The 27,632-nt window shown below is 40.8% G+C and overlaps 1 protein-coding gene across 1 annotated transcript; it reads right to left on the bottom strand.

The window, feature by feature from the left end:
- Positions 1-579: 579 nt before the first annotated feature.
- Positions 580-26,279, bottom strand: LOC139744756 (uncharacterized). Its single transcript, XM_071655181.1, has 8 exons — positions 26,154-26,279; positions 25,420-25,471; positions 9,247-9,506; positions 6,619-6,717; positions 3,898-5,899; positions 2,092-3,597; positions 1,554-1,772; positions 580-626 (listed from the first exon to the last, which is right to left on the bottom strand). The coding sequence occupies exons 1-8, from the start codon at positions 26,268-26,270 to the stop codon at positions 580-582; spliced, it is 4,302 nt and encodes a 1,433-aa protein (XP_071511282.1). The 5' UTR covers positions 26,271-26,279.
- Positions 26,280-27,632: the final 1,353 nt, after the last annotated feature.

The raw sequence follows: 27,632 nt of genomic DNA, 5'->3' as shown, positions 1-27,632 counted from the left end.
TGAGTATAATACACAACAACACCAATTCGTGTTATTGATCTTTACGTTGATATGCGATTGTCATGAATAATCGCGAAGAAGTTTTAAAGTACAATTTACAACGTCTGAATCGAAGCTTCATCAGTGAGTGTGCATTAAAATATGTGCATGACTAAATCTATCAGATCTTAGGACAAAGTCATATATATGTATGTTAACAGGCGTGAATTACTCTCGTAAAGAGAGAGTATCTTTTCTATAAACCTTCACAGATTATCTCAGAGAGAATTCCAACACTGCTGACGCGCATTTAACTGTTACACGACCGCCAGTCTCCCGACGTTAAAACTTCCATCCAACGCCACATAAAACCATATTGCACTCCATGTCCAAGGCGGGCGATGGAACGTGCCTCAAAGCCGTGCAAGAGTGCCATGCTGATCGAGATCTTGGCCACGACGTGCTTCCCGGCTTGGGCAAAAAAGCAGTAAGTCGCACCATGACATCCTGAGCAGTGGACTGTAATCTTCCAACGGTATTCAAACCGCCCGTCTCTCAGATCTGCTCTTGAACTTAAGCAACCGTCACGTGTCGTCAACGCTAGCTGAGCGGCTGTGAAGTCAGGTGACACCATCTTCCGTGAAATCCTTTTGGAACAAGAAAATATCATTTTATAGGGATGGTACAGTTTTGGTTGAGATGGGACTTGAAGTTTCCAACATTTTTTGATGATTACTTTTTAAGATAATGAGAATCTCCCTTGAAACATGAAAGAGCATATAATTCTAAGAGCAATTCAAAGTTTATTTGATTTGATGAAAATTGGTTTTGAACTGGCTGAGATATCAAAAACGAAGTCATCCTGATAAAAGGTGGGACCAACCTTTTACTAGGATCACTTTGTGTCACTTTGTTTGGCAAAAAGTTAAAAGCTGAATTCTCACCTCAAACAATACTATACCTTCCCTTTAATGAAATATCATAACTCTTCAAATATAAAACATATCTCTTCACTTTGCACATTTTGAAATGATTATGCTGTTGAAGATTAGTATATAATATGATACTCATCAAAGGTAGGCCTATATATTCTGCAAACATTTCAGTTCGCTAAAATTACCTTGAAGAATGTCTTTGTAGGCACTGTCAGTTTTACCTATTACAGGCAATATAAGAAATCACCAGTACAAATCAAACAGGGTGCAAAATTCTAGCAAAGAAATTAGGATTACCAAATTTTCGCGATTGAGAAATAAGATTACAATAAAGCATAGCAAGGAGGTCAGGTGAGGAGTGAAAATGGGCAGTAAACAACCGGATTTGTTGTTGTTTTATTAAAGCAATACTGGATATCTGTTTTTATCGATCCATAATTTCAATTCAATTCACTTCAAATTTTATTTCATTTTTCCGAAAAGAACATATACATTTAACTTTTTTTTTTTGGTAACAGAGAATAAGGTTTCATAAGAAAAACAAAGTTCACCGAGACTACCAGGATTATGAAAAAAAAGATATTGGCTGAAATAGGAGTCATTACACTTTTCAGGAGTACACTGCTGTAGTTAACATACCTTGCCGACAGACGCAAGCAAATCCGCTCAACTCTCTGAGGCAGGTGGCGCCGTTGAGGCACGGGCCGCTCTCGCAGTGATCTATCGTCGTCTCACACGACCGCCCGGTGTAGCCATCGCTGCAGTCGCAAGCGAAACCGTCCACGTGGTTGATGCACCGCCCGCAATTCATACAGGGGCTCGACGCGCAGAAATCCGCCTCTTCCTCACAGAATTTACCTGGAAAAAAAGGCATTATACTATCATAATTGCAAAGAAGTCTTGGCAGTGCTGGTTGTTCATTCCTCATATATCATTAACAGTCATAAATTTGACATCGTCTCTTGTATTGCAGAACAATTTCGGGGTAATCGAAGTATCAACATTCTTTGACGTGACTTATATTTGTATACTCATTACTGAACGGGAAACCGTGCTTCGTAACTTTTATATTGATTATTCTTGGCCGCTTTTTTATCATAGTAGTCACTTTGAAAATGGGAAATTAGATTTTCGTAAAAGGTAAATTATTTACTAGGAAAAAAAAATTATAATGTACCTGTCCATCCAATGGGGCAATGACAATAGAAGTTTTCTTCTTCTGCAACATCCGTAGCGATACAGGTCCCTCCATGCTGACAGGGATCCGAGATACACGGGTGTTTGGGATCCCTGCAGCCCGGTCCCGTGTAACCCAGGGGACAGACACAGACGTACCCCATGACTTGGTCCACGCACGTACCGCCGTTCAGGCAGGGGCTGTTGGCGCAGTCATTAATGTTCAGTTCGCATAGGGATCCCGTGAAGCCCAGACCACACTGACACCTGTACGAGTCCGCGCCATCGATACAGTCCCCGTAATAACACGGATTGGAAGCACACTCGTCTATGTTATGCTCGCAGGTTCGCCCAGTGAACCCACCCGGACATTCACAGAAGAAGTTACCATCAAAGGACAGGCACTTTGAGCCAGGTCTGCAAGGGTTGCTCGCGCACGCGTCGATCCATACTTCACAGTCTTTGCCCGTGCGCATTGGTGGACACATGCATATGTATGAATTAGTGAGATCGAGGCATGTACCACCCTCTCCGCAAGGTGAGCTAGCACACTCATCGATGTTTACGTTGCACTGGTCTCCCTGAAAGCCAGGCTGGCACTGGCACTGGTAACCGGCAATGGCATCCACACATTCCCCGCCATTGCGGCAGGGATCAGACATACACTCGTCAACGTCGTGCTGGCACATGGCGCCCATGAATCCAAGGTCACACAGGCACGTAAATCTGCCGACCCCATCCACGCATTGTCCGTGGATGCATGGTGAACTCTTGCATTCGTCAACATTGTGTTCGCAGAGAGGGCCTTCGAAGCCCAATTGGCATTCACAACGGAACCCATCTACAAGATCCACACACGACGCACCGTTCTGACAAGGCGAACTGATACACTCGTAGATGTCCGTATCACAGTCACTTCCCGTAAAGCCTGATGGACAAAGACATCGGTAAGAATCGGTTTGATCCAGGCATGTACCGTTGTTGGAGCATGGATTTGACTGACACTCGTTAATCTCCAAGTCGCAGTGGCGCCCCTCAAAACCACGTGGACAAATGCAGAGGTAGTCGTTTACGAGATCCTGGCAAACCGCCATAGGATGATGACAAGGTTTAGCGGCGCACTCGTCAAGATCGATCTCACAGTTTGCTCCAGCGCGTCCCGGCGGACACACGCAGTGGTACATTCCCACAGCGTCTACACACTTCCCACCATGCAAACAAGGATCGCTGAGGCATTCATTGATGTCTAACTCGCACAGAGATCCTCCATAGCCCACGGAGCATCGGCACATGAAGTCGATACCGTTGCCGGCGCTCTGACACACTCCGTCGTGACGACATGGATCCGAGAGACATATATTTACAGTCTGCTCGCAGAGGGCGCCCTCCCTACCAGGTGGACACTGACATCGGAAGCCATCGACGATATCATGACAGGTTCCTCCATCTTGACAAGGAAAGCTGGCGCATTCGTTGATGTCAGATTCACAGTGTTCTCCAGTAAAACCTAGAGCAAGTAGATGTGAAGAAAAAGAACGAAAAATCCAGTATTAATGATACTAATATCATACATAATCTTCCTTATCCAGGGTAGCCTCTTTAGTGTCGCCAGGTACACTTTTATTCTCCTGGGCTGAGAAAGACACTTGATGGGATTCGAACTTGGGACTATGCCACATTAATGACACAAAAAACGAGACGACGTGATCTTGCTAATGATCTACACCAAAGTAATGAATGTATATGACATATTCTTCTTCTGCAAGACGACAACTATAGACTTGCCACCCTATTTTGTCATACCAACCTGGTTTACAGGAACAGTTGTAGTCGTTGATGCCATCCAGACACGTGCCGTTGTTACTGCACGGGTTTCCCTTACATTCGTCGATATTGACCTCGCAGTTGGTTCCGGTGTAACCCGCCATGCAGACGCACTGATAGCTGTTGATGAGGTCTATGCAGACACCATCATGTAGGCACGGGTTTCCCTCGCACTCGTCCGTCTGACTGCCACACACTACGCCGACAAATCCCGGAAGGCACCTGCAGGAGAACGCATTCAACTCATCCACGCACGTACCGCCATTCTGACACGTGACACCGAGACACTCATTGATCTCGCTCGCACAGTTCTCCCCGGTAAATCCGTCCCTGCAGAAACACCGGTAGCTGTTCACCATGTCGACGCAAGTGGCGCCGTTCAAACATGGCTGTTCCTCGCATTCGTCGACGTCGACCTCGCAGTTTTGGCCCATATATCCAGGCTGACAATGACACTCATAGTGGGATGTGAAGTCAACACAAAGGGAGCCATGCTGACACGGATCTGAAATGCATTCGTTGATTTCTAAATGGCACGTCTTTCCCATGAAGCCGGGCGAGCAGGTGCACTCGAAGTCATCAACCAAGTCCGTACAGATTCCATTGTTTTCGCAAGGGCTTCCCCAACATTCGTCAATATTGTGTTCGCAAATTATTCCATGGTATCCGGCAGGGCATGCGCAGTAGAAAGTCCCTAGCCCATCAATGCAAACACCATCATTCAAACAAGGGTTAGTTTCGCATTCGTCTATTGCTACTTCACACTGCAAGCCCGTAAATCCAACGACGCAGTTGCAGGTGTAAGCCCCAACCAAGTCCACACACTCTCCTCCATTTTTGCAAGGTAACGACCGACACTCCTGCACTTCCACGTCACATGTCCTCCCGGAAAATCCCTTCGGACAATGGCAAACAAAGTCCAGACCGGTGTTCAAACATATCGCGCCATTCTGACATGGGTCTGGCAAGCAGAAGTTCATGATACTTTCACAGTGACTCCCTGTGAAACCAAGCGGGCAGGCACAAAAGAAACCCTCCAAAGTGTTGAGGCATCTCGCATTGTTCAGACATGGACGACTTGAACAATGGTCAAGCCTGCTTTCACAGTTTCGACCTGTGAAACCTGGAAAACAATCGCAGTAGTACTCGTCCTCCACCAAGTTCTCTTGGCACGTGCCGAACTGACAGGGTGCAGACTGACATGGCTTCAGCTTCTTCTGACATCTCTTTCCGGAATACCCTGGTGGGCAGACACAGTCAAACTCCCCGATGAGGTCAATGCACGTACCGCCGTTTTTGCATCTCTGTCTCTTGGGTCCCTTCGCGCACTCATTGGTCTCAACTTCACAGTTGTCTCCCTCGAATCCTTTCTTACACTTGCAGGTGAAATTATTGAACCCGTGATCGACGCACTTTCCGCCGTTTTGACACGGGTTGCTCCTGCACGGGTAGACATCAAACCTCTCACAGTTCCTACCTGTGTACCCCTGGGTGCAGACACATTCGTACCTTCCCGGTTTGTCCACACACCTGCCGTCGTTGCGACACGGTCCGCTCTTGCAGTCGTCGTAGTCGTGTTCACAGGATTTCCCGAAGAAGCCGTTGGAGCAGACACATGCGTAGTCCGCCACAAGGTCCACGCAGCTTCCCCCGTTGTGACAGCGCGGCGGCTGGACGGCGCATTCGTCCACGTTGATCTGGCACCTTGTGCCGCGATATCCTATGGGGCAAATACAGGTGTAACCGTTGAGACCGTCGATGCACATAGCACTGTGCAGGCAGGGCTCGCTGTCACACCACCGGTGGCCACGCTCGCAGTTTATGCCGCTGTAGCCTGTCCTGCAGAGGCACCGGTAGCCGTAGTTGGTTGAGACACACGTGCCACCATGTCTACATGGGTCGCTCTCGCAGTTGCTGACTCTGTCCGAGCACGTGTGGCCCGTCCAACCATCCGCGCACATACAGCTGAAGCCCCTCGGCAGGTTCTGGTAAAAAATGAATAGATAAATAAAACGAAAAGAGTTGAAAACAGCAAAGAACGAATAAGCAAATACCAAATGCAATGATTGTCTCACAATTGCTGGTATTATCATTCTCGTATTGAAGGAACTACAGCCACAAGGTGGCAAATAGTGCCGTACTCACCGTGTGCCTCCCCAAATAAGAGAATACTGACGAGAGGGGGTGCCAACAGTTTATTCAGTAAACTGCTTGGCATTGATAGACAGCGAACAAAAGGAAAAAAATTGATCTGACTGCTCATTACTTTCACCACAACAAAGTAAAGTGTTGCAACTTCACATTTCTTACATGAATGAAGTGTTTAAACCTGACTGACAGTTGAGTGAAAAGTTCCGAAGTAGGTTTCCATGTTCAATGGATTTTAACTATAAAAAGAAAGAGCTAAGAAGATTTGAAGATTACCAAAACATGTTAACGTATGATATCTATCACGTGTATTATTTTTCTCTAATTCATCATAATACAACTTCGATAAGAGTACAAACCTTGCAGGTGATCATATACCAAACGACTTTTATGAGCCGATGATCGATGTCATATGCATAAAGCCATACGTCTTTATGGTGCTGTGGTTCGTCACAGTGACATTTCATTTATTCCAGGATTCACTGTTTGAACCTTTCCCATGACCTTGATTCGTCTGCGGATGGGAAAGCTGAGTCATTACCCTATACCGACTTACCATACAGGTGCCTCCATGGTTACAAGGATTACTACTGCAAGGACCACCGTACGTATAGGGCACCCTGCTCGTGTCTTCTTCCGTGTCATCTTGCCGTGACTGCCGGGGAAGGGGGATGGGAGAGACAGACAGGAGAGAACCGTGGTCAGTCGAATCTAATGAGACACCGACAAAATGCTGAATATATATTTCAGTGAAATTTTAACAACTTGTGGTTCATACATCCTGTAAATCACTCTGATTCGGCCTAAAAGAACCAAAAAAAAAAATAATAACGCACTTCTTTACTTACCTCCAAGCCTGTTCGAGCTAAAAAGGGAATATTCAAATTTTGTGTTTGTATAAACGAAAAAAAATCTATATACATAAGCCTTATTGAAATAGATGTATTCCATTCAATTAATCGGTCTTTGCATTTCAGCGAATATGCGCTGTCCATGTACCCTGTAAATTGTCCCAATGTAGTGTAAAAAGGACAAATTAGATATGTGTTAATTCACTCACTGCAACGCCCCTCATCTTGGACCTGCCTATTTCATTCAAAAATTTGCTTTAATAGTTTGCTGTTTTAAAAACTCTGTGATACAAATTACTCCAATGCGGCCGAAAAGGAATAAAACTGTAAGCGTTTATCAACTCGCCTCCAAGCTTATTCGAGGAAATTAGGAAATATGAAAATTATTACTCCACTTCGTAGCTTGTATTCAAAATCCGACGGGCAAAAGTCTCATCGGAAAGAGGTTTTGAAATATGGTCCTGTCCATAAGAGGGTGAAGTGGACGTAATGCATTTGGTGTGATTACCACTTATGTGTTTTATTGATCCCCCAAAGAGATACAGCGTATCTCTTTGCTCCCCCACACATGCACACACACACACACACACACACACACACACGCCCACACACACAATGCTTTAAATCTTTGCTTATTTCAGATAATGTATATCTTTCTAGAGATGAATATAAAACCATCATATTGTTGTGTGTGAATATACAGGTATCATCTCATTTTCATTTTTTGTTTGTTTTTTGTTTGTTTGTTTCTTTTTGAGAGAGAATTACCGGCAAAATGTCATAATTATAACAACGTAACTCATACACAATGACAACGTATCATCATCACCATCAGCTACTTTTTTCTTTTCTTTTATTTTACTATAGCATTTCACTCTTTCCAGTCAATAAACCATAATTCGGTTTAAGGTATTCGATAGTTCTAAACACGTTACACAGAAGAGAAAACTTCATATCTTATTTTTGATTGAATTTCACAGGTGTTCATCTTTTGGGGGGAGGGGGAGGTGAGAAAATCAAACTGGCACAGACTGAATCTAATGCGTGTGCGACAAGACTTCGTATGACTGATGCTTATCGTAAACTAAGATGAAATATCGTGTGGAAAGCTGTAATGCCTATATAGACCTGTGTGCAAAGACAAATTGAAACTTGTAGCAAGCAGGTGCGCACTGCAGTACCAACCGATCTCAGTTCACTTTCGTCATTTCACACCCCAATACCTCGCGCGTCGCAGATAATCAGGCCCCCGTCTCGATCTGGGTAATGATACATTCAAATACTGTACGTTCCGAGCAGCTGCTGAAGTTTACTATACTCAGACCCACGGCAAAGTTTATCGCGGTTCATCTTTCATATTTTGCTTCCTCGACGATTTTTTTTCTCTTTTTGTTGTTGTGAACCTGGGCTTCTTGTTTATCAACGGAATAGAATCATTCATCCCGGCTATTCCCGCGAGTGCGCCCACTCCCTCCTATCTTGACCTCGGCAGAACCCAATTACTTAATTCAAGGTATTGGGTGGGGGAGGGAAGCTCGAACAGTTGAAGGTTGCCGTCAGGTGTGGCGCTGTGATAGTGCTTAAATGCAGAAACGCGCATTGCTTTTTTTTTTCCACCGCAGATGGGAGCTATTTCGCACATATCCGTTAATGTGTGCGCCACAAGCACACGCACGAATGGTCTCACCTTTTGACAGCACACGTAAACTATCAGTTTCGAATTTAGACACAGCTTGGTATTAATTTTCACCATTCGCATCACAGACGAGCATGACACAGATAAAAGATGGTGGAGACATACTCTGCGAATGATTGAAACGCTTTCCTCGCCAGATTGGTTTAATTCCACGATTTTTATTTTGATGTTTTTGTTTTGTTTACTGATCACTTATTCTGCTAAAGATAGCGCCCGATAGCCGATCAACTTTCATATCATAATAAAGACTACAAGATTTGATATTCTTACAGGCCTGAAAATATCATGTAGTGGCAAGAGCATTGCCATTGACTGTAAAAATGGTTCCTTCGACAAAATACTTTCAAATACAATTTGTCTCGATGTAAAAAATGTTATGAACAATCTACCGTTGTCTAATTCAGAATCAACCATCGTAACTAACATTACTAAGCTATCGTTATTTCCGTGCTTGTAGTTAGTTTTATTCACTGACGAATCGATTGATTTATTGTTTGATCGACTTTCGCATTACTTAATAGAAGGATTGCTAGATATCTTATTTTCCTGTTGTTGCTTTCTTCCTTGAATGATGGATTGCTTGATGGAATCAGTGATTGAGCTATCTTAGTCAGTGATTTAGTTATTGATATCTCACCTGCCCGAGTCTGATTCGATTGTGAACGTTGGCGGCGATTAACCCGATGGATCCCGGAGATCTTCCTGGGGTATTCAGACGATTTTTCGCCCGGCAGTTCGTCCCGTCCACGCAGGGTTCCGTACGCGTCCCGGCTGGAGTCCCGAAGGGCCATCTGCGACCGCCCTGCCGACCTGCGAGTTTCGACGGCTTGTCTGACGATGAACGGTGAGGGCGCTCAGTGCTATCGATGTAGGCAGAAGTAGGCGTATACTCCAAGTCTGCAAAGGTGAGTGATGAGATGATTAGTTTAGCTATTGATAAAGTAACAATGGACCTTTTGATATTGAGTTCATTCCTTTTCTAATGCGTGACATCCAACACTGAAAAGAATAATTCCCTATTTCGTAACTTCACTGTATCTTTAGTGGGTTCTTTTTTTTACCAGTACTGCCACCTCTAAACTCAGGCGAGGAACCTTCGAACAGCATAGCTTTGTGTGCTGAATTCACCTTTCTGAATCCACCACGAGGTCAAGGTCATTACTGAGCAACCTGGCCCCCAGTGGTGCTGAAACTGCCACCCTTGGACTGAGATCACATCACGTCTGCCAAAAACGACCAAAAATATACCGGCTGCTGGTTTCATTGTCATGCTTTTGAAATTGTGTTAGTAAACGTTCAAAGGATCATGATTTGTTTTTAAACAAATAATAATTTGGAATTAAATTTTTATAAACAGAAATTAGTTGAGACAAAATGGACTATAAAATGATTTGAAATAAATGACAGTGAAAGGAATTGAAAGGGCATCAAAGTTGAGTGTCACTGACAGTAAAACCGAACAGAAATTGTGTAAAAATCATAGGCCTACGTATTCTAACAAGTTTTACTTTCCAGCAAAATTATCACTTTTGAGGAAATAAAAAAAAAAATCAGTTTTCACATGTCATCAGTATACACATTCGGTATATGGAGCAGAATTCACTCTTGTGAAGAAAGTCATTGTCGTACTTGAAACAGAGTTGAGATACTAAAAATGTCTTTAAAGTACACAGAGATAAAAACGAGGAACATCAAACAAAAAATGATGTTGAGGTAAGATGTCGTCAAGTGCAGAAGCTAGCCTGTGTAGTGCTCAGAAAGATGGACGCCTGCCGAAAATTATAACATCCGTCGGTCCCTCGATAACGGTAACAGAGTTTGTCTTAAAGGGGAGCCAAGTTTACCCGGGAATTTTTATCTCCCTCGAGAAAATTCGCCAAACAGATGAACTCTCGATTGTGGTGCGAGTTTGCGTGTTGTTGCGCGAGTAGAAGGATGCACCTTCCGCCTCACTATTCATGTCTCATTCTCCACCTCCCCCCCCCCCTCTCTCTCTAACGCTTTTTCACTTTCTATCCTTCTTTCATATTCTGATTCTCTGCGTTCTTAGATTTCTCTCTTTCTCCGTGAGATGTATAATTTGTTTATTTCCTCCAAGAACATTCCCGTCTCCTCTGCTGTTATTTCATCTCCGATTCCCTGTCTTCTAGTGCCCGAGGGTTAACTCCGATGCTGTTCTGAAGCAGGTTAACCACCAAACTCTCTCTATCTTCCTTATCATTGGGTCTGCTTTTCTTTTTGAAAATCTTTGCCGATGATTATATGTAATTATTACAAAGGAAAAAAACAACGACATACAATGTGTTCTTTCTTTTCAATTATTTAACCTCGTGTATCTAAAAACGGTAAAATATCTTTAACAAAAGTGTTGAAAGGGAGTTAGTCAACAACTTAATTGCAGTACGCACTCAAGAGTAGTGATGAATATTTCTAAATGGCAAGACGTGGCAACGTTTGGATAGAAAAAAAAAGTTTCACGGAAGCAATGAATGAAATGACATAAAATAATGCTATGAAATTCAATAGATTAAAGAAAATCCTGTTTCAAATTTCTCCTTTCTTAATAATTATTGAGTCTTCATGAATCTTTGCTGAAATGTAGCAAACATATAGCAAAGTGTTTCTTGAATGTTCGTTATCTTCTTCCTCTTTGAAAAGAAAGAAAAGTCAGTGAGCCGAAAACGTGCAAACGCCACCCCCCCCCCCCCACATCATATAGTGATGAGTATTGGGATGTGGAACAACGTGGCATAAGAATGACATTCAGCAGCTAAAATTTATACAGTATCATCTATATTACAAGCGGTCTCGAAATTCCGGTTCTGGAAGGTCTCACTATGCTACTCACCAGAGGTAAGTCAGACTATTTACAACGATTTGAAGGGACACCTCGTTCATTTACATTATTATTAATATCATTATTATTATTATTACTATTATTATTATTATTATCATTTATTATTATTATTATTATTATTATTATTATTATTATTATTATTATTATTATTATTATCATTATCATTATCATCATCATCATCATTATTATCATCATTCATCATCATTACAGAAGGGGAGTGGCAGGAGAAGTTCGAGCATTGCTATTCTCCTATCATATGTGATGCAAGATGAGGAGCAGAAAAGCATTTTTATAAGATGCTGTTTGCTGTTACGTATATTCCTGATGATGACATCACATCTAGTATGACTGTGTTGCCAGGGCAACTGCGTGGTTCATCTCATGTCATCACACACACAGAGTGGATCGGATTGATCGATCACGTCGACAAGAACGATAAGAAGCTGCAGTCGAAATCAATTGTCACTGATTATGTCTGAGCAGATGAGTTTAGCTAGCGCAGATTTGACAAGTCGTCATTTTGTGTCGAATCAATGGGAGCAACACTTCAGAAGATGTTCAAAGAATTAGACACGAAATAAAGATGTTTAGCTATCCGCTTGCGTGTGAACTCAAACAGGACAACAAACAGGTGAAAGGTATCAACAGTTTCAAACAACGGGGAACAGAATATAAAATTGAATAATTGATAGTAAAATCTTATTTGTTTAGCGGAGTTTGCTCCTACTGACCGGGTTTGTTTGTGTAATGAAAAAGGTGTAGAGGACGACACGTAGATAGACATACGGATGATAAGGAAAAGAGTGAAGAGAAAGAACCGAGGAAAGAGGGACACATTGAGATAATGGAATGTATTACAGTTGATTTTTGCAGTTGAATTAAATAGGGAGAGTAAAGGATATACGCGAAGGTACAAGGTCAGTAATTACGGAACTATCAAACATTCCAGAAACAAAAACAAAGTACATGTAGACAATGTCGAATTGAATATAAAACAAATGTGTACTCTCTTTACTTCCTTGGTTTTTATGTGTACAGTTTGTTATCATATCAAAATTGACCGAATGACATTTTATTACATGGTACATCACAACATGTTCGCATTACGGGAAGGATTTGTCTTTTCTTTCATTAAGTATGCTTTCACGGAACCCACTATCAATGCCCGAGAAAGCATTCAAATTCAATTCAATTCAAATGGACATGGCAATTACGTATTGCTGTATTGAAAATTAACCCAACTTGACCCATTTTTTAAATATTATTTCTTCTTTTTTTTCTGCTGTACCTCAACTCTACTCAGGTCTTGTAAACAATAATTTGCCACAATCCTTTTAACCTGTGTAAGTGATTCTCCTTCTAAGTTGATATATGCAAACTTCTCTGTTTCTCTAATTGAGAGTGGGTGTTATGGTGGAAGTCAGAGAAGAAGACGTACCTGTCATTGCCTGCCATTTATTGACAGAGCTGGCTGATGAAACGTCTGCAAATCAATAAGTCAGTCAGAGGTGACCCCTTGTTTGTTTGTGTATATGTCAAGTCTGTATGTCTTTCCCTAGCTTCTGTTATTGTCTATTGGTGTGACTCTGACTAGGTATTTTCTGTCTGTCTGTGTGTCTGTCTGTCTGTGTGTCTGTCTGTCAGTAAAGTAAAGTTGCTTATCTTCTCTTTTGCTCGTTTTTTGTCTCACTTCCCTCCATCTCTTGTCTACGAGCGAGCAAAAACATGTCTCATGTGGCCCGCTCCGATTAGTTATTTCAAATGCAAAACAAAACCACTTTACCCAGTTGCAATAAACAAGCACCTAGAACAAAACTGCATTTTGATGGTGATTTGACCATTTTTGGTCGAGTATAGAGTGGTAATTAATTAATCAAAGTTTTTCAGTTGAAATTATTCATTCCGATGTCTTCTGTACAATAGGCTTCTTTTGTGTGCTCTTAAAACACACGCTCCATAGGTGTATGTGTATGACCTGCATATGTCCACTGAATGTAGAAAGTAAGATCATCTAACGTTGTCTAAAGGAGGGAAATAATTACGAAGTATCTTCAGAACAAACATGTGGATACGTGATGAACGGAGTAATTAAGGAAGTTAGCGGCGGATGAATGGGAATTGCTAGCTTCGGAGCACTCGTTGACAAAAACACGTTGACCGGAAGAAAGGGACGGGGTGGCAACAGCGGATGGGGCAGCGCTGATGGATAGCACGTGATTTCCATTTTGTATCCGTCATTCCGCTTGTTCATTTCTAGTGCTACCGAGAAGACGAGAAAGCGAAAAGGCGAGTTCCGATATCTCATCTTCTCGGGTCCGAGAGAACGAAATCTCGGAAATCCTCGGAAGGTTTCGGACCCGAAAAAGGTCGAAAAGGCGAGGAATTATCTCGTCTTCAGGGTGGCTTCAGTCCCCGCACACCGACCGACAACAGAATTCTCCCACATCCCTCTCCCTCTCTGCCCCTCCCCTGTCTTTCTCTCTCTCTTTCTTTCTCTCCCTCTCTCTTGAGCGACACAATTAAGTTAGAGTAGTAATGTACTTACTGCTATTAAAATAGAAAAATACTTTCAGTGATGTATGTGCGAAAAAGAGTAAACTTTAATTAGCTGAGTGTGCAATGTATATTTTTCTTCGGTAATAGAACGTGCGTTCTTCATCTCAATAAAGTTAGAGCAGCATACGTCTACCTGCGAGAGTAGAGAACTTTAGCAAAGTGTCTTTGGTAATAAAACAGACATAATTCAATAAATCAGTTCAGAAGCATTCTTAGTAAAATGCAAGGTATGTGCTTAAATTGCCGCCTGTGTACAGCCATTCTGAAAACTTTGCGTTTTTTTCCAACTTATAAACCACGAGATCTAAAAGGGGAACATAACTAGCTCTCCCTGACTCTCAGTCGAAACAGAACCGGGGGAAGCAGGGTGAGTTTGTTGGCAAACGTGGTCAACTCTCAGCATACCTTCGGCCAACAAGACGTGGAATAGATTTCAAGAGAGTTACCAGGATGCTCGAAACGGAAGCATTAAGTGCCTAATGTATGGACTGGGGAAAAGGGGATCGGTAAGACGACGCAGGTTGTTCGAGGGTATTTTAGCGTCACGCGATATGACCAGTTTGCCGAGAGGAGAATGTTACTGCTAATTCTACCACTTATTTTCTCACATTCAAGGTTCCAAACTGACAGACAAGTAAAATGTAACTGACCCACTAAGAGGTATAGATTTTTTTTTCCTTGTCCCAATCAGTATCACGTGCATTGACCGAACTTTTGGTAAGTGAGTAGAAAATGTAACAATATCTAAAGAGTGAATGAAGACATCAGACTTCTCGACTGGAATTCCCAATGAACAAGGCAAATCCCTTGCCAATTAAAGGACAAGTCCACCTTCATATACATGTGGATTGAGTGAATGCAGTAATATTAGCAGAACACATCAGTGAAAGTTGGGGGAAAATCGGAAAAAGTTATGAATTTTTAAAGTATCTGCGTAGTCACTGCTGGATGAGCAGACTACTATAGTGTATGATGTCATATGCGTACAACCATATAAAGAAAATAAAAAGAGAATTTCACAAAACTTTACCTTTTGAATTAAGTGCACATTTCTTCGACTGTTACTGACATATGTTAAGGGTAATATTATTCCCCCTGCCTTCTGAAAGAGAGAAGTCAAGTGTTCTTTCGTTATGCGAGAAAACTGAGAATATGTTGAATTTTCTTTATTCTTTCTTTATATCGTTGCACTCATGTGACATCACAAGCTATAGCAGTCTTCTCATCCAGCCTTGAGTGAGCAGAAACTTAAAAAATTCATAAATTTGGAACGGATTGTCCGATTTTCCTCAAACTCTCAATGATGTGCTCTACTAATATTGCTGCATTCACTCAACCCACATGTCTATGAAGGTGAACTTGTCCTTTAAGGCAAACAACGCGCAAAATACTGTGTGTCTACTGGGAGGTCAGTGACGGCATAGAGATTACAGGTACGGCAAGGAACGAAAATGTCTTTGAACTTTAAAGGTCCCAGTATGGGTTTATATCTTTAAAAAAAAATGAATTTCGAGAGAAGGGACATGCAGTTCTTGGCAAATTATGAACATTTTGTTCATCCTCAACCATCAAACAGTCAATAAAATTCAAATGACACAAGATGGCGAAGTTTGTGTGCACCAAATTGTGCGTGTTATAAAATGGGTAAGACCCATGTATTCATCCTTGTCATTAGTTTGTTGTAGGAAAGATCATTTTATCAGATGCTTGATCAACAAGTACCGGCTCCTAGTAAATAAAACCACAAAACAAAAATGCGCGCGCAGTCAACAAGGCTATATACTTACGGCCTTCTGAACTGACTACTATAGGTACTTCAGAGTCACGTTATCATTGCGCCTTTCAGATCTTCCTACCCAGTGTACCTAACTTGATTTTAATGGATTTTTTCTTCTCGTTGATCCTCTTTTTGTCTTATTCATGAGCTGAACAACTCTGCATTCCGGCGTTTATCAAAGTGGCATGCTGAGGATTACCGCTGTATTCCAGTTATAGCCGGAAAAACGCCAGGCATTACAAACTCCAGGGAGGAGTAACGCAAGACCTTGATGCCAAAATATTGTCTTTCATGCGAGTGGACAGATGCTGCCGGGTTAAACTTGACATTTCTATCTTGACACCGGCAGAGGCTGTTAGTTTAAATACTTGGGGGTCTTGGCGTGGAGTTAAGCGCCACTTAAGAAACACTTTACGCGTTCTGCATCTGGTCGGGATTTTGGTCCGTTGAGCCCTCCGTAATCCTCAAAGTTGTTCGCTGATTGTGCGCAACCTCGAATCCACGTTTGGACATCATGAGCTTTTTTAGACAACCCCATAAGCTTGCTAATCATCGAGGCGATTCACCGTGGTCTTGGGGCGTTGACAGCTAAAGCCGGACTGAGTGCTATGGAGAGTTAGTGTACACCGTGGGAATTGGGGCGATGCGGCATGGCAAACCTTGGAACGCTTAATATCAAACCAAACGCAGCAGTCATCATGGGAAGATCGGCTTTTGAAAAGAGCTTTTCCGTCGTCCACTTTTCGTTGACCGACCCATGATGGGAGCGAAGCAGTTTGGTAGTTCGATGGGATTTGGTACACATCTACGTGGTTGATGTCGAAAATCAGAGAATCGGTATTTTAATAGTGTAGATGCCTCGGCTGTACCGTAGGCCGTGAGAAAAATCCACCATCATGTGCACGTATGGTACACGCATGGATATAAAGATCATCCTTAAGATAATGACATTTCCCTTTAAACTTATATTTTTCTTCATTTGGATATTTCACTACAAAAAAAAACCCCGAAAAGCTATTTTCACTCCCATTTCTATTGTCATCATGTTATCATCATTGATGTCGATGTATAAACGCGCGCATATTTCTCTACTATGTAAGATTATACTCCAATACTACTGTAAACAGACCATTTTGTTTATCTTTTATATCGGGACAGTTGTACTTCACGTGAAGGTCTTGCCAAATTCGTACTTTTGTAAATTGTGTATTTTTGTATGACATTTTCTTGAAAATAGATTGAAATTGATATTGATATTGATATTGATATAGAAATGAATACATGAGAATACACTACCTTGCGTGTGTATTAATGTAACGTCTGAACGAGAAACACAGAAGTGAAAGATTGTACTAAGTTGATTCCAACTTAAATCGCGTCAATAACCATTAGTGATGAGGAGAGAGAGAGGGGGGGGGGGATAGAGATGAAGGTAAGAAGGGGACAGAAAAGAGAGTGCAGTTGAAGAATGACATGACAGAAAATGTTCATAAGGCGCCTTATTGTCGTCGGAGCAACACCAGACTGAAGTCCGGTATAGATGAGAGGCAGCAACATCGGATTGACCGATTACAGGTATTCAATACTCCACTGTCAAGAGGATTACTATCATCTTTTCAACGCAGATGTCCGTCTCGACACAATAGCTATCCAGGAGAAACTGTTTCGCATTTCCCCCTGAGCCTGAAATTTGGTAATCACCTGTCAATGCAATGCCACATAAATCAACATCGCTCATTCGGGGGCCCGCTGACAAGCATTTTCCTTTCAACAGCTCTTCAAGAGCGCCTGATATTTTGATCGTTTCTGCCAGAAAAACTATACCCAAGCAACATGTCGCGTAATTGATTGATACTCCATATGCGCGGTCATTTTCCGCCGATGAATCTTTTCACGGAAATGGCGGTAAGATGGCGTGTAATATTCATCGAGTGATTGTTGACGGGGCAGCGAAATATGATTTAAAAAAAACCCGAAAAATCCATTACAACATTTTACAAGCAGAGAACAAAAGGGCAACGAATAACCGCCGTGGGATGCAGGAAAGGGGTTTTTTGTTGTTTAAGGGGAGCAGACAGGGCAACCCAGAAAACTCTTTCTATTTTGGTGCGCATTGTGACTTTCTCTTCTGTATAATTTGTAGGCTTTGTCCGTCGGAAAGTGAGCTAAGTTAGAAACTCATTGTTGGACGCTGCGGAGATTGTTTTCGTTATTCTTTCTCATCAATAGCAATGTCGTGGCGGCCCAGTTCTTTTCTCGTGAAAAGAAAAGAAAGAAAGAAAAAACTTTTACCAAAGTTCACTGCACCATAATGTGCACGAAATGGCCACATGTTTTTAATGGGTTATAACATTCAAAACTTTTTTATGTGTGCATGTGTGTGGTTGAAATTAGCTCACCTCTCCTGACGGCTCAAAATTTTCAAAACCCATTATTCTTGGCGGGGAATAAAAAGCGTTATTTGTTACTCTTCTAATAATTCATACTACTAGTGCCGGCGGTAGATGTATCATCTAGACTTGGTCCCGTGCCACGAATTTGTTTGGAGTGAAAACAAACAGGTTTTCACGTGTTTTCGCCCAATTACATCACGATTTTGATAATGAGGTTATATTTCACAAAAAAACTATAGCAAAATCCTTTTTAAGTATTTTTTTTTGAGTAACACGTACATTCCGTATTTCTTTTTCCATGTAGTGTATGGTTACTTTCATTACTATCAATATTTGAAGTTTTAAGTATGAGAAATACAAGGTGCAGTATGATCAGTACTCTTATCATTACATAACCATCATGATCATTTCACGATCATGTGCGGCACATACACCAAAACATTCCTCTTCTTTTCTCTACACGAGGAACTGAAAATAATATCAAGCCTTCTCTCCATAATTCCTTTTTTCCTTTTCTCGCTCTCCTTTATCATTTTTGATTCATTTTCCTGGCCTCTTTGTTCGATTTCGCAGGTGAAAACAGTTTGTCTGCCCGAGCCAAGTAATATGCGCGTCTGACCCAGATCTACAAGTTCACGCATTCGACTGTGGCACGAACAATAGAGAACAAATTAACATTTCTTATGGGACGTGGCTCTGCGATATCGTATAGGACCTATCACTGTACAAGACAGACTAAAGAAACCGTCGATATGTAAATACCTCTGTCCTTTCGCTACAAGTGCGGTGAGGGCTATTACAAACATGTACAATTGTTACAGGTGCCGATTTATAACCGAAGGAGATGTAACCGTTGATAAGAAATTCTGGAGTTGATGTATAATTCAATAGGAAGAATAATAAGACCTCAAACTATTGATATCATACTTTTGAATGGTCGGCCCGTTTGATCGTTGTATAGCCATTATATTATGGTGTATGTTGGGTTCCACATTAGCGGTGGCCCGGGGCCACTTAAACTTGATGTCGGGCATCTGAATTTAAAAAAAAAGAAAAAGAAGAAGAAGGTGTATTTGGCGGCCCGATCGGGCATCTAATACGCAAAATAAATTGTCATATTTCCTTTGATTTCTGCGCTTTTGAATGTTTCTACAACAGATACATGGCGCCATACAAATGCTGTGGATCACCATCATCATCACTTTATTGATTTATATTTTTATTTCTTATTTATTTATTTATCTATTAATTTTAATTTTTTTTTTTTTTTTTTGGGGGGGGGGAGGGGGTTGGCCACCAAAATGTTATACTCGAAGATTTTAGTGACCCGAACGGAAGACACTCTTTTTTTTCAACAAGGAACCTCTTATATCAGGGAAAAGCATTCAATTGTAGTTTTCCTTCTACTTTCACAGGGCAGCGTCATATTTCCAGTTTCAGAAATATTTTCTTCTGCCGATATTATATATAACAGTTAAGCTCATAAACTGCAACGTCACGTAAGACCACCATATATACCAGTTAAGCTTTGCTTCTAAAGATTTTCCCCCGCACTCCAATTATTTTCTAAAAACTTTATTTTGAAAGTGTATACCTTTGTATATAAGTGTTTATTCAACATTTCTTTTATTTTTACATTGGACTTTTTAGCGTATGTATTACATATTAATCATATCAAGATATATTAGCTTTGTAAATATTATGCCTACATTTTGTTAGATTTTGTATCACTGCATCGACAATGGAATGCAGAAAAAAAAAACCTGACGTGAACTAATATGTAAGATCTGGTCTAAATGAAATAGCAGATAATTTCCAACTATCACATTCCTTGCATTTCATTTTCCGTTCTACTACATGTTGATGCTTAAGTTCACATTCTCCCTAGGTATAGTAATGATATTCAAGGATGATGATCGCGCATCTTTTTGCGCATGACGTCACACATCTTGTCTTTATCCTCTCCTCCTCTTCTTCCATCCTATCCCTGGAAAAAAAAAACTGTCTAAAATTTGTACCGAAATAGGGGACTCAAAGTCCATAAAAATATGAAAATTGCATACCAACCAGGGGCTTATTTGATTCATTTAAAAAAAGAAATCCACTAGGGTGGTACGCCAGTCAATGTAACTATTTTGACAACAGTCAAAACAGTTGTTTGCGACATCGTACAGATTACTTATTTTGACGGAATTATGTTTTTAGGTTTATCGTTTGAAAACTTGTAATGCATGGAGCATGTCAAGTTAACGTCACTACCAACGCAGTTGATGCCAATTTTGCTCGTATATCAAATCAATCAAAACCTTGTTGATCTCTTCGATTACATATCGCTACAATTTGACAAGTATAACGTCTGCAGGGCACAAAACGTGTAGTGGTAAATGCAATTCTACGATTATCATAATACGCATGGACCGGCTATTCCAAAGAAAAATGTTTCTTCTACGTTTAGAAGTTGACGAGTTTACGCGAAACGTGAGCTGGAATGTTAATATCAATCTTATTCGTTCCACATCTGTATATCAAGCCTTCTGAATAACTTTATGTGACGATAGTTGAGAATCGCGGAGAAAGCATAATATGATTGCTGAAATGTGTCGAATTCACAAGTCCCCGACGCGAGCTTTGTTGCTTTTGTTTAGTATTGTTTTGCGTGGCTTGTCATAGCTTGCCCTTTTCGGCTATAGGTAGGCTATTTGGATGCACGTTGTTTAACGCAAGTGATCATTTTAAAAGTTGATAGTTTTAAGTTCATTCTGAGGAGAAAGAGGACTTGAAACTGCGTTTAGAAATATTGAATGCTTGAGAGATTATTGTGACGTTTTGGTAGGTTTTTACGTTGGCCTGTTCACAATAATGAATGCCTGCTAGTGTTGCAGAATTAATCAACAACGTTTTCTGTGATTCGCAAGCCCCGTCACCCCCATCGGGACATGATTTAGGCGGTCCATTATGATCTATAGATCACCGAGTGTATCGTCGTATCATGTTATCACATTTATTATTGATTTTTTTTTATTGTCGTTGATTATAAAAAGTAGTCATAGTATACCAGAAGTGGTTGTATAGTAGCAGTAGTGGTATTACCAACATTATTTTCTTATCATATTGTCAGTGTTCTTGTTGCTACATGTACTATAATATTATAATTGCTTTGAAATAATCATGCAACGAAGTTAATGACTAATGATAAAAATCGCCCTCTAGAGAAGAGTAAAATTTTGAGAGAACTGAAAGAAGGATATCATTCAGAGGGGTGAAGGCTCAGGTGTGAGTTTCTTCAGTTTGTCTCCCTCTACAAATTGAATTTGTTAAGATCGCAACTGCTGATCTGTAAATTAACAAACATGTCGGAAAAAAGGAACCAGTGGGACTCGAACCGTGTCACTGCCGGCAACGCAGGGACAGCCTGGTGGTAGTGTCGCTGCCCGGAAAGCAGTAGATGACAGGTTCGAGTCCCACTGGTTCCTTTTCCCGACATGTTTGTTGATTTACAGATCAGCAGTTGCGATCTTAACAAATTTAATTTGTAGAGGGAGACAAACTGAAGAAACTCACACCTGAATAAAGAACTGGTTTGGTTTCGATACAATGATTTCGGCTATAGTTGGAATGACTGACAGACTGACGAATGATTTTGATGATAAGTTTGAATTGAGTCTTAACGACGCTTGAACGGATGGATACCTGAATCAAAACAAATAAAAACCAAAATCTTATGTTTTGTATTCATGTATTTTTTTCGCTAATGGAATTATTTAGTGACCTTCGTGAGGATTTCAAACAGTAACCTTTCCAAGGATCGAACCCTAAAATACGCAGGTTGTAAAACAAGACAACCTCGGAATGGAAAACTCAACAAGTCCATCGAATTCACGATTCGGATATATCTGTTCGCTGATTTCACCAGCGGGTCTCTCGTCTCCCAAATTTTGATGGGTATGAAGCGGTGTGAATCTTCGTCCACCCTTTTGTGGAAAGGAGGATTCAAAGCCAACAAACAACAAATCTATTTTCTGGGATAATGGTCTGTCATCTCGTCAAAGCCTAGCTGTCTTGTCATTCGGGTCAACCATTGTTGGCCGACTTAACTAGTCCTTTCAAACATACGTCACGCATGATAACCCTTTTTCGAAGGGCTTAAATCGATAATATAATTCAAGTTATTGCCCTACATTGTGCAGATTACTTTTTCCCGTTCCGTTGTTTATTTCAAGGCGTTCCTTTTTTCATTCTTTCCTGCTTTCTTTTGCCACTTTTTTGTTTTGTTTTGTGGGGGGGGGGGGGGGGTAACGGTTGGTGTGTAGATGTATGAACCAGTGTCTGAAGGGCCACAAATTCAATGGTCAGCACACAACGACGTACAAAATCGCCCGGGATTATCTTTTTGTCGTACGTGCCAGTGGTTGATGGATGACGTTTGGCTAAGTTAGGGACAGGCTTTGATAAACTGCAAATAATTTAGGTTAGAGATCATACAAACAAACGACCAAGTTGTGTTGGTCAGCCTGTTGAACTATTATTGCCCTTTCATCGATTTTTGACAATAAAAGCGTCGACGACGAATTCATGACGATGAGGGGGTGCAGTCAGGGAAAATAAAGCAAATTCATAATAGGTGCAAATATTGATTATGATTTTTATCAAAAGATACTGCCCGAACTGTAAACAATATTCAGCATGAATATTTGTAGCGAATGTTCTCTCTTTCAAACCAAGTCTTATCAAACGTGAGGTCTGATTTGCAGTATTTAGAAAGTAGTTTTGAAGAAGGAATGTACCTAGGAATAATGGTATTCGCTGCTGCGCGAAATAATCGCAGGTTGGACGAATCTGTGCACAATATGGTTGCCATACAAGTCAAAAGTTCTTCTCGTGCTGTATATTACCCTCGTATACACACACACAAAAAGATCGATCAGATCTAGATCACTCTCATCCAGATTACCCACAAACGAGCTGACGCTGAAACTTTACTATATTTACATATTCGATTTCTGCTTTGTTTTCGAATAAGATTTTTGTAACATCAGATCAAATTTCTTCGAAGTCATATGTCATCGTGCGCAGTTTAAGCATAACGTCAAAATGAGAGTATGCTTTTGCATTACTTTTCATTTTGTTTCCCTCTCAAAATGATATTAAAATTCAGGGTATTGAAAGGGGAAATAGACAATTGACTGCAATTAGAAATGGCGTGGCATAATTAGATTTAACGTTTCTAAATATGTTTTGTCTCACACTAATCGCTAGTCATGTTCCTATTTCTCCCTTTATCCCTCCCTCGTTCTCCCCTCCCCACTTTCTCCTTCTTGTCTTTGTGCAAGAATAACACGCGATAATTCTCAGCGATGTCGAAAATGTTAGAGAGTGGCCGAGCTTGGCCTACATGCTGATCGAGAGGAAGTATGTCCCGTCGCTACAGACGATCGTAGCCCTAAAAATTGCGTTTACCGCTGAGCGTATAAAGCATGACCGCCAGGCCTAAAGCTTTTGAATTTCGTGAATTTTCTTTTTCCTTCCTCAATTTTCCTTACAGCAACAATGGTTCGTATATTTCATGTTGTTGTTGATTACATCCCTCCGTCATTGGACTCCAGAGTGTTTAGATTATGTCGAACACGTACAGGCAATTAATAGTGTATGTGAAATGTATATTGAGGTTTTGCTTGCATGCAAGGGTTGCCAAGGGAACATGACGTTGCAAAAAAAGCTTCTTCAAAACACCTGTTTGATACAGTTCGGTTTATCAATAAGAAACTCAGAGAGAGAGAGAGAGAGGGAGAGAGAGAGGGACAGAGAATGTCTCAACTGCTGCCAGAAGGTAGCATGAACCATGGCTAGATATGAAGCTCATATCTCCCTGTGTTGCTGAGCATCTCGTGTCTTTCGCTGTTGAGATAACATTCCGTCACTAGCGAAAGTGGGATGTATATTATGTTACTGTGGAAAAACGAAAATAAATTTACTCTTGAACTTAAACTTAAGCATACTATACACTATAGCGTTAGATAAGGAATATCATAGAAAACCAATGCAAAATTTATGCATAATTACGTAGCAAAAATTGTTTCGGACAACAAAAAGACTTGCACGAGGCTCATCCGGAACAATGACAACAAACATGGATCCAAGGAATTGAAATGGATTTAGCATCGAGTACCGGATAATTTTATATCTCGTTACTACGTCCTCAAGGGACATTATCAAAACATGACGATACAATTTATGATTAGTAAATTGGATAGTTTCAAGTTCTTGCCACATCTTCTGCGCTTTTTACAGCTCGGCACTTCGATGCGCTCCCTCTGCACTGCCATCAATGATCACAACTCGTCTCCTTGTTGTGGTTGTAGGACGTGGTTTGAGGAGCCAGATAATTACATCTACAATTTGATTGATCTATATGCCCTACCTATAGCATTGCTTAGCATTGGATATGGCGCCAATATCCAGGAGTCAATAAAACTATCACGCGCAATAACATCTGACTGATTCACAAACAAGTTTAAACTAGGACTGTTCTTCGATCCCCCTGGCCCACATCTTTGGGTTAAATCTGTGCAATCCATCACTATAATGCCATTCACCAAATTCTCTATATACGAAGATTTGTGTTTTTCCTTTCTTGAAAGCCTTCAAAGCAAAATGTGTTTTCTCAGGATTTTTGCGACAAAAAAGGGTGACCATTTGCAAAGTTCGATCTTTATTTCACCTTAGTATACAGCAGCGCTCTACGACATTAATTAAATGGTATTGAGGGGAATTTTTTAGGATCTTTTAAAAATTATCATGGACAAATAGTTATTGAAATTTTAGAGATTACAATACACGATCGATGATATCGTCGAGATATCTGGAACTATAAATTACAACTGAATAAAAAACCAAAAAAAAAAAACTACAGTGCCGTATACCTAGAGTATAGTGATAACATCAAATGTAAGAAGATAGAGGAGTGCTTCAGTATATGGACAACCGATTACTACAATAAAAAAAAAATCGGCTATAACGCAAAGTCATGGCCAAACTTTATTACAATAATTAACAAATGAGACTTCCTTCCGTGCGCTCGTGAGTACATTGATGTACATTGATTTTGGTTACATGCAAACAAAATTGGGTCCTTATAATAGCTGACGCTGTAAGAGTATTTTTCCCTCCAAAACATTCGTATTTCTTTACAGGTACTTGGTTTTGGTTTTATGATTGAGTTTTGCTCACCTGTAGGCTGCGTGGGTTCCTCAGACGATATCACTGTTGAGTTACCCAAAGTCTGTGAAAAATAAACAATAACATCAACAACAAAGGTTGGATAATGACCACCTTGAACACTGCAGACGGCAAGAACATCATCTTTTCGTGAGTGCAGAACAACTCTTTTCAGACCTGATAGTTAGTTGTTTTTCGTGTGTGTCTGTGGCGATTGGTGCTTACCCAAAACAACACGTTAAAACTGTCTACTTCTTTGATGATATTCATCACTTGATAGCTATTAGTGGTAAATATTAATTTTCTTCAGTCAATTCCATTTATTTCATTATACCATCACCCCTTAATATTGACGGTATAGTTTCAAATTCAGTTACAGATTTCAAATAACATCTAGCTTACATGTAAATATGAATTCACCTAAAACTTTTGATAAAAAAAGAATAAAAAGAATGGACGATGTGACAATTTATTCACCGGGGCCATTCAGAAAAACCATCACTGCTACAGCAGATATGCTACCCAAACATCAGTCTCCCCTTGAGAAAAGAAAGCCGCTGGAAAGAGAGAGAGACAATAGAAAGATAGGTAGAAGGATAAAAAGAAAGAGAGAAAGAAAAAAATAAAGGAGAAATATAGAAAGAGAGAATTAAATGGGGACAGATAGGCAGAGATAAGCAAATATATCAAGAGAGAGAGAGAGGGGGGGGGAGACAGACACAGAGCATTGCAAAAACTCTTCTCACCTTCAGAACGTCTTTACTTCGGGACGCTGACGCCGAATGCGCGTAACATAGCAACATGAGGATAGTGAGTGTGTTCCTGCTGCAGCTGATGCCCGCAACGCCGGAAGCCGTCGCCATGGTAACGTGTAGAACCCTGGAACGAACAGCTGAATGTGAGCCTATGGGGTATCTACACACGTGATGTGTGGAGATGATATCACCATGCTTTTAGTCTGCAAGGAATATAGAAACATAGATCGGAAAATACGTTAATCCTCTAACAAGAGATATCAACAACAACAACAGCAACCACAAGACTACTAGAAACGAAATCCTCATTTTTGCGTGATATTATTTTTTCTAGGAACATTCAATAACAGTCCACAATGGCTATGATTTCAAGAAAGTGCAGGATTAACGTACTTCATGTAGTAATGAGAGTTATAAACTCTCACTAACCCAAGATGGGAATGTATAACGTCTATGTAGTAGTATGTAGACAAGGAGAATTATGTAACCTTTTTTTTTTAACAAAGTCGTGAGGAAGCAACAAAAAATCTGAAAATTACGACAGGAAGAGAAGACACTTGAGATATCAAAAACTTAAAAATGCGAAAATGTTTGCGAAACCAAGATATTCTGATCTTTTCTATACAAAAGCACGAACCACTAAAAAGTCCTTGAGGAGATATATCGGCTACGTGGTTGCATAGCGGTCCTGTTCATATGTGCTTGACATTCTGTAGAAACATCAGTTCAGAATTACTAATTTGACATTTATTCAAAATGAATATCTTGAATACGCCTAAGCACTATGAAAAAAAAGCGGTTATCAACAACATTTGCGTGAATGGTTGATGAATCATTTAAAAAAAAAGAAAATCTCCCTTCCTGTCGAAATCAACAGAATTCTGTCTATCATTTTTGTTTTGCTTCATATTCCACCAAAACCGGTTAAAGTTTATATGAGAGCGGTTGACATGTTCGCTACCCCGTTGTCTCGTTACAATATGGCTTTGACGATGATCTGACAATTATGACGTCATGGCTGGCGCCATGATATCAATCGACATTCCAAACCATTGTCAATTCTCAAGTCTCGACTCTTGGGCGATGGACATGATTGCATGGACTCCAATGCCTCGAGAAAGGAAGTGAACGAAGAGAAGAGGTGCTCAACAACCAGACGACGGGATTTTACAGACGCGGGAAAACAAAGTGCAAAATGGCATTTGGAAAGAATGACAGAGACATTGGAGAGTGGAGGAAGAAAGAGGGAGAATACTGATACAATAAGACAACGGAAACCACAAACAAAACTGACTGCCTGTGGTATGCAAGTCCTGTTGTGTTAGTAGCGAACTAATATGGGCGTGGCATTCCAGTCTCCATGGCGTCGTCACATGTCGCTATGGCGATCGGACAGAACGAGCCCACAGGGGCGTGTCCAAAACACCTTCCCAGCTTTCGAGTCTTTCAGTTATACATTTAACGAGCATT

The sequence above is a fragment of the Diadema antillarum genome, unplaced genomic scaffold (assembly GCF_040938485.1).
Source record: "Diadema antillarum isolate AM-2024a unplaced genomic scaffold, OU_Dant_1.0 scf00000035, whole genome shotgun sequence".
NCBI lineage: Eukaryota > Metazoa > Echinodermata > Echinoidea > Diadematoida > Diadematidae > Diadema > Diadema antillarum.
Note: the sequence above shows the minus strand (reverse complement) of the source record. Positions and strands in the feature narration are given on the sequence as shown.

Coding starts and splice junctions, on each gene's coding strand:
- LOC139744756 (XM_071655181.1), bottom strand. CDS start 26,270: ATGGCGACGGCTTCCGGCGTTGCGGGCATCAGCTGCAGCAGGAACACA. Junction 9,507..25,419: donor GGAACCCACGCAGCCTACAG/GTGAGCAAAACT, acceptor TCACCTTTGCAG/ACTTGGAGTATACGCCTACT. Junction 627..1,553: donor TGCTTGCGTCTGTCGGCAAG/GTATGTTAACTA, acceptor TTGTTCCAAAAG/GATTTCACGGAAGATGGTGT.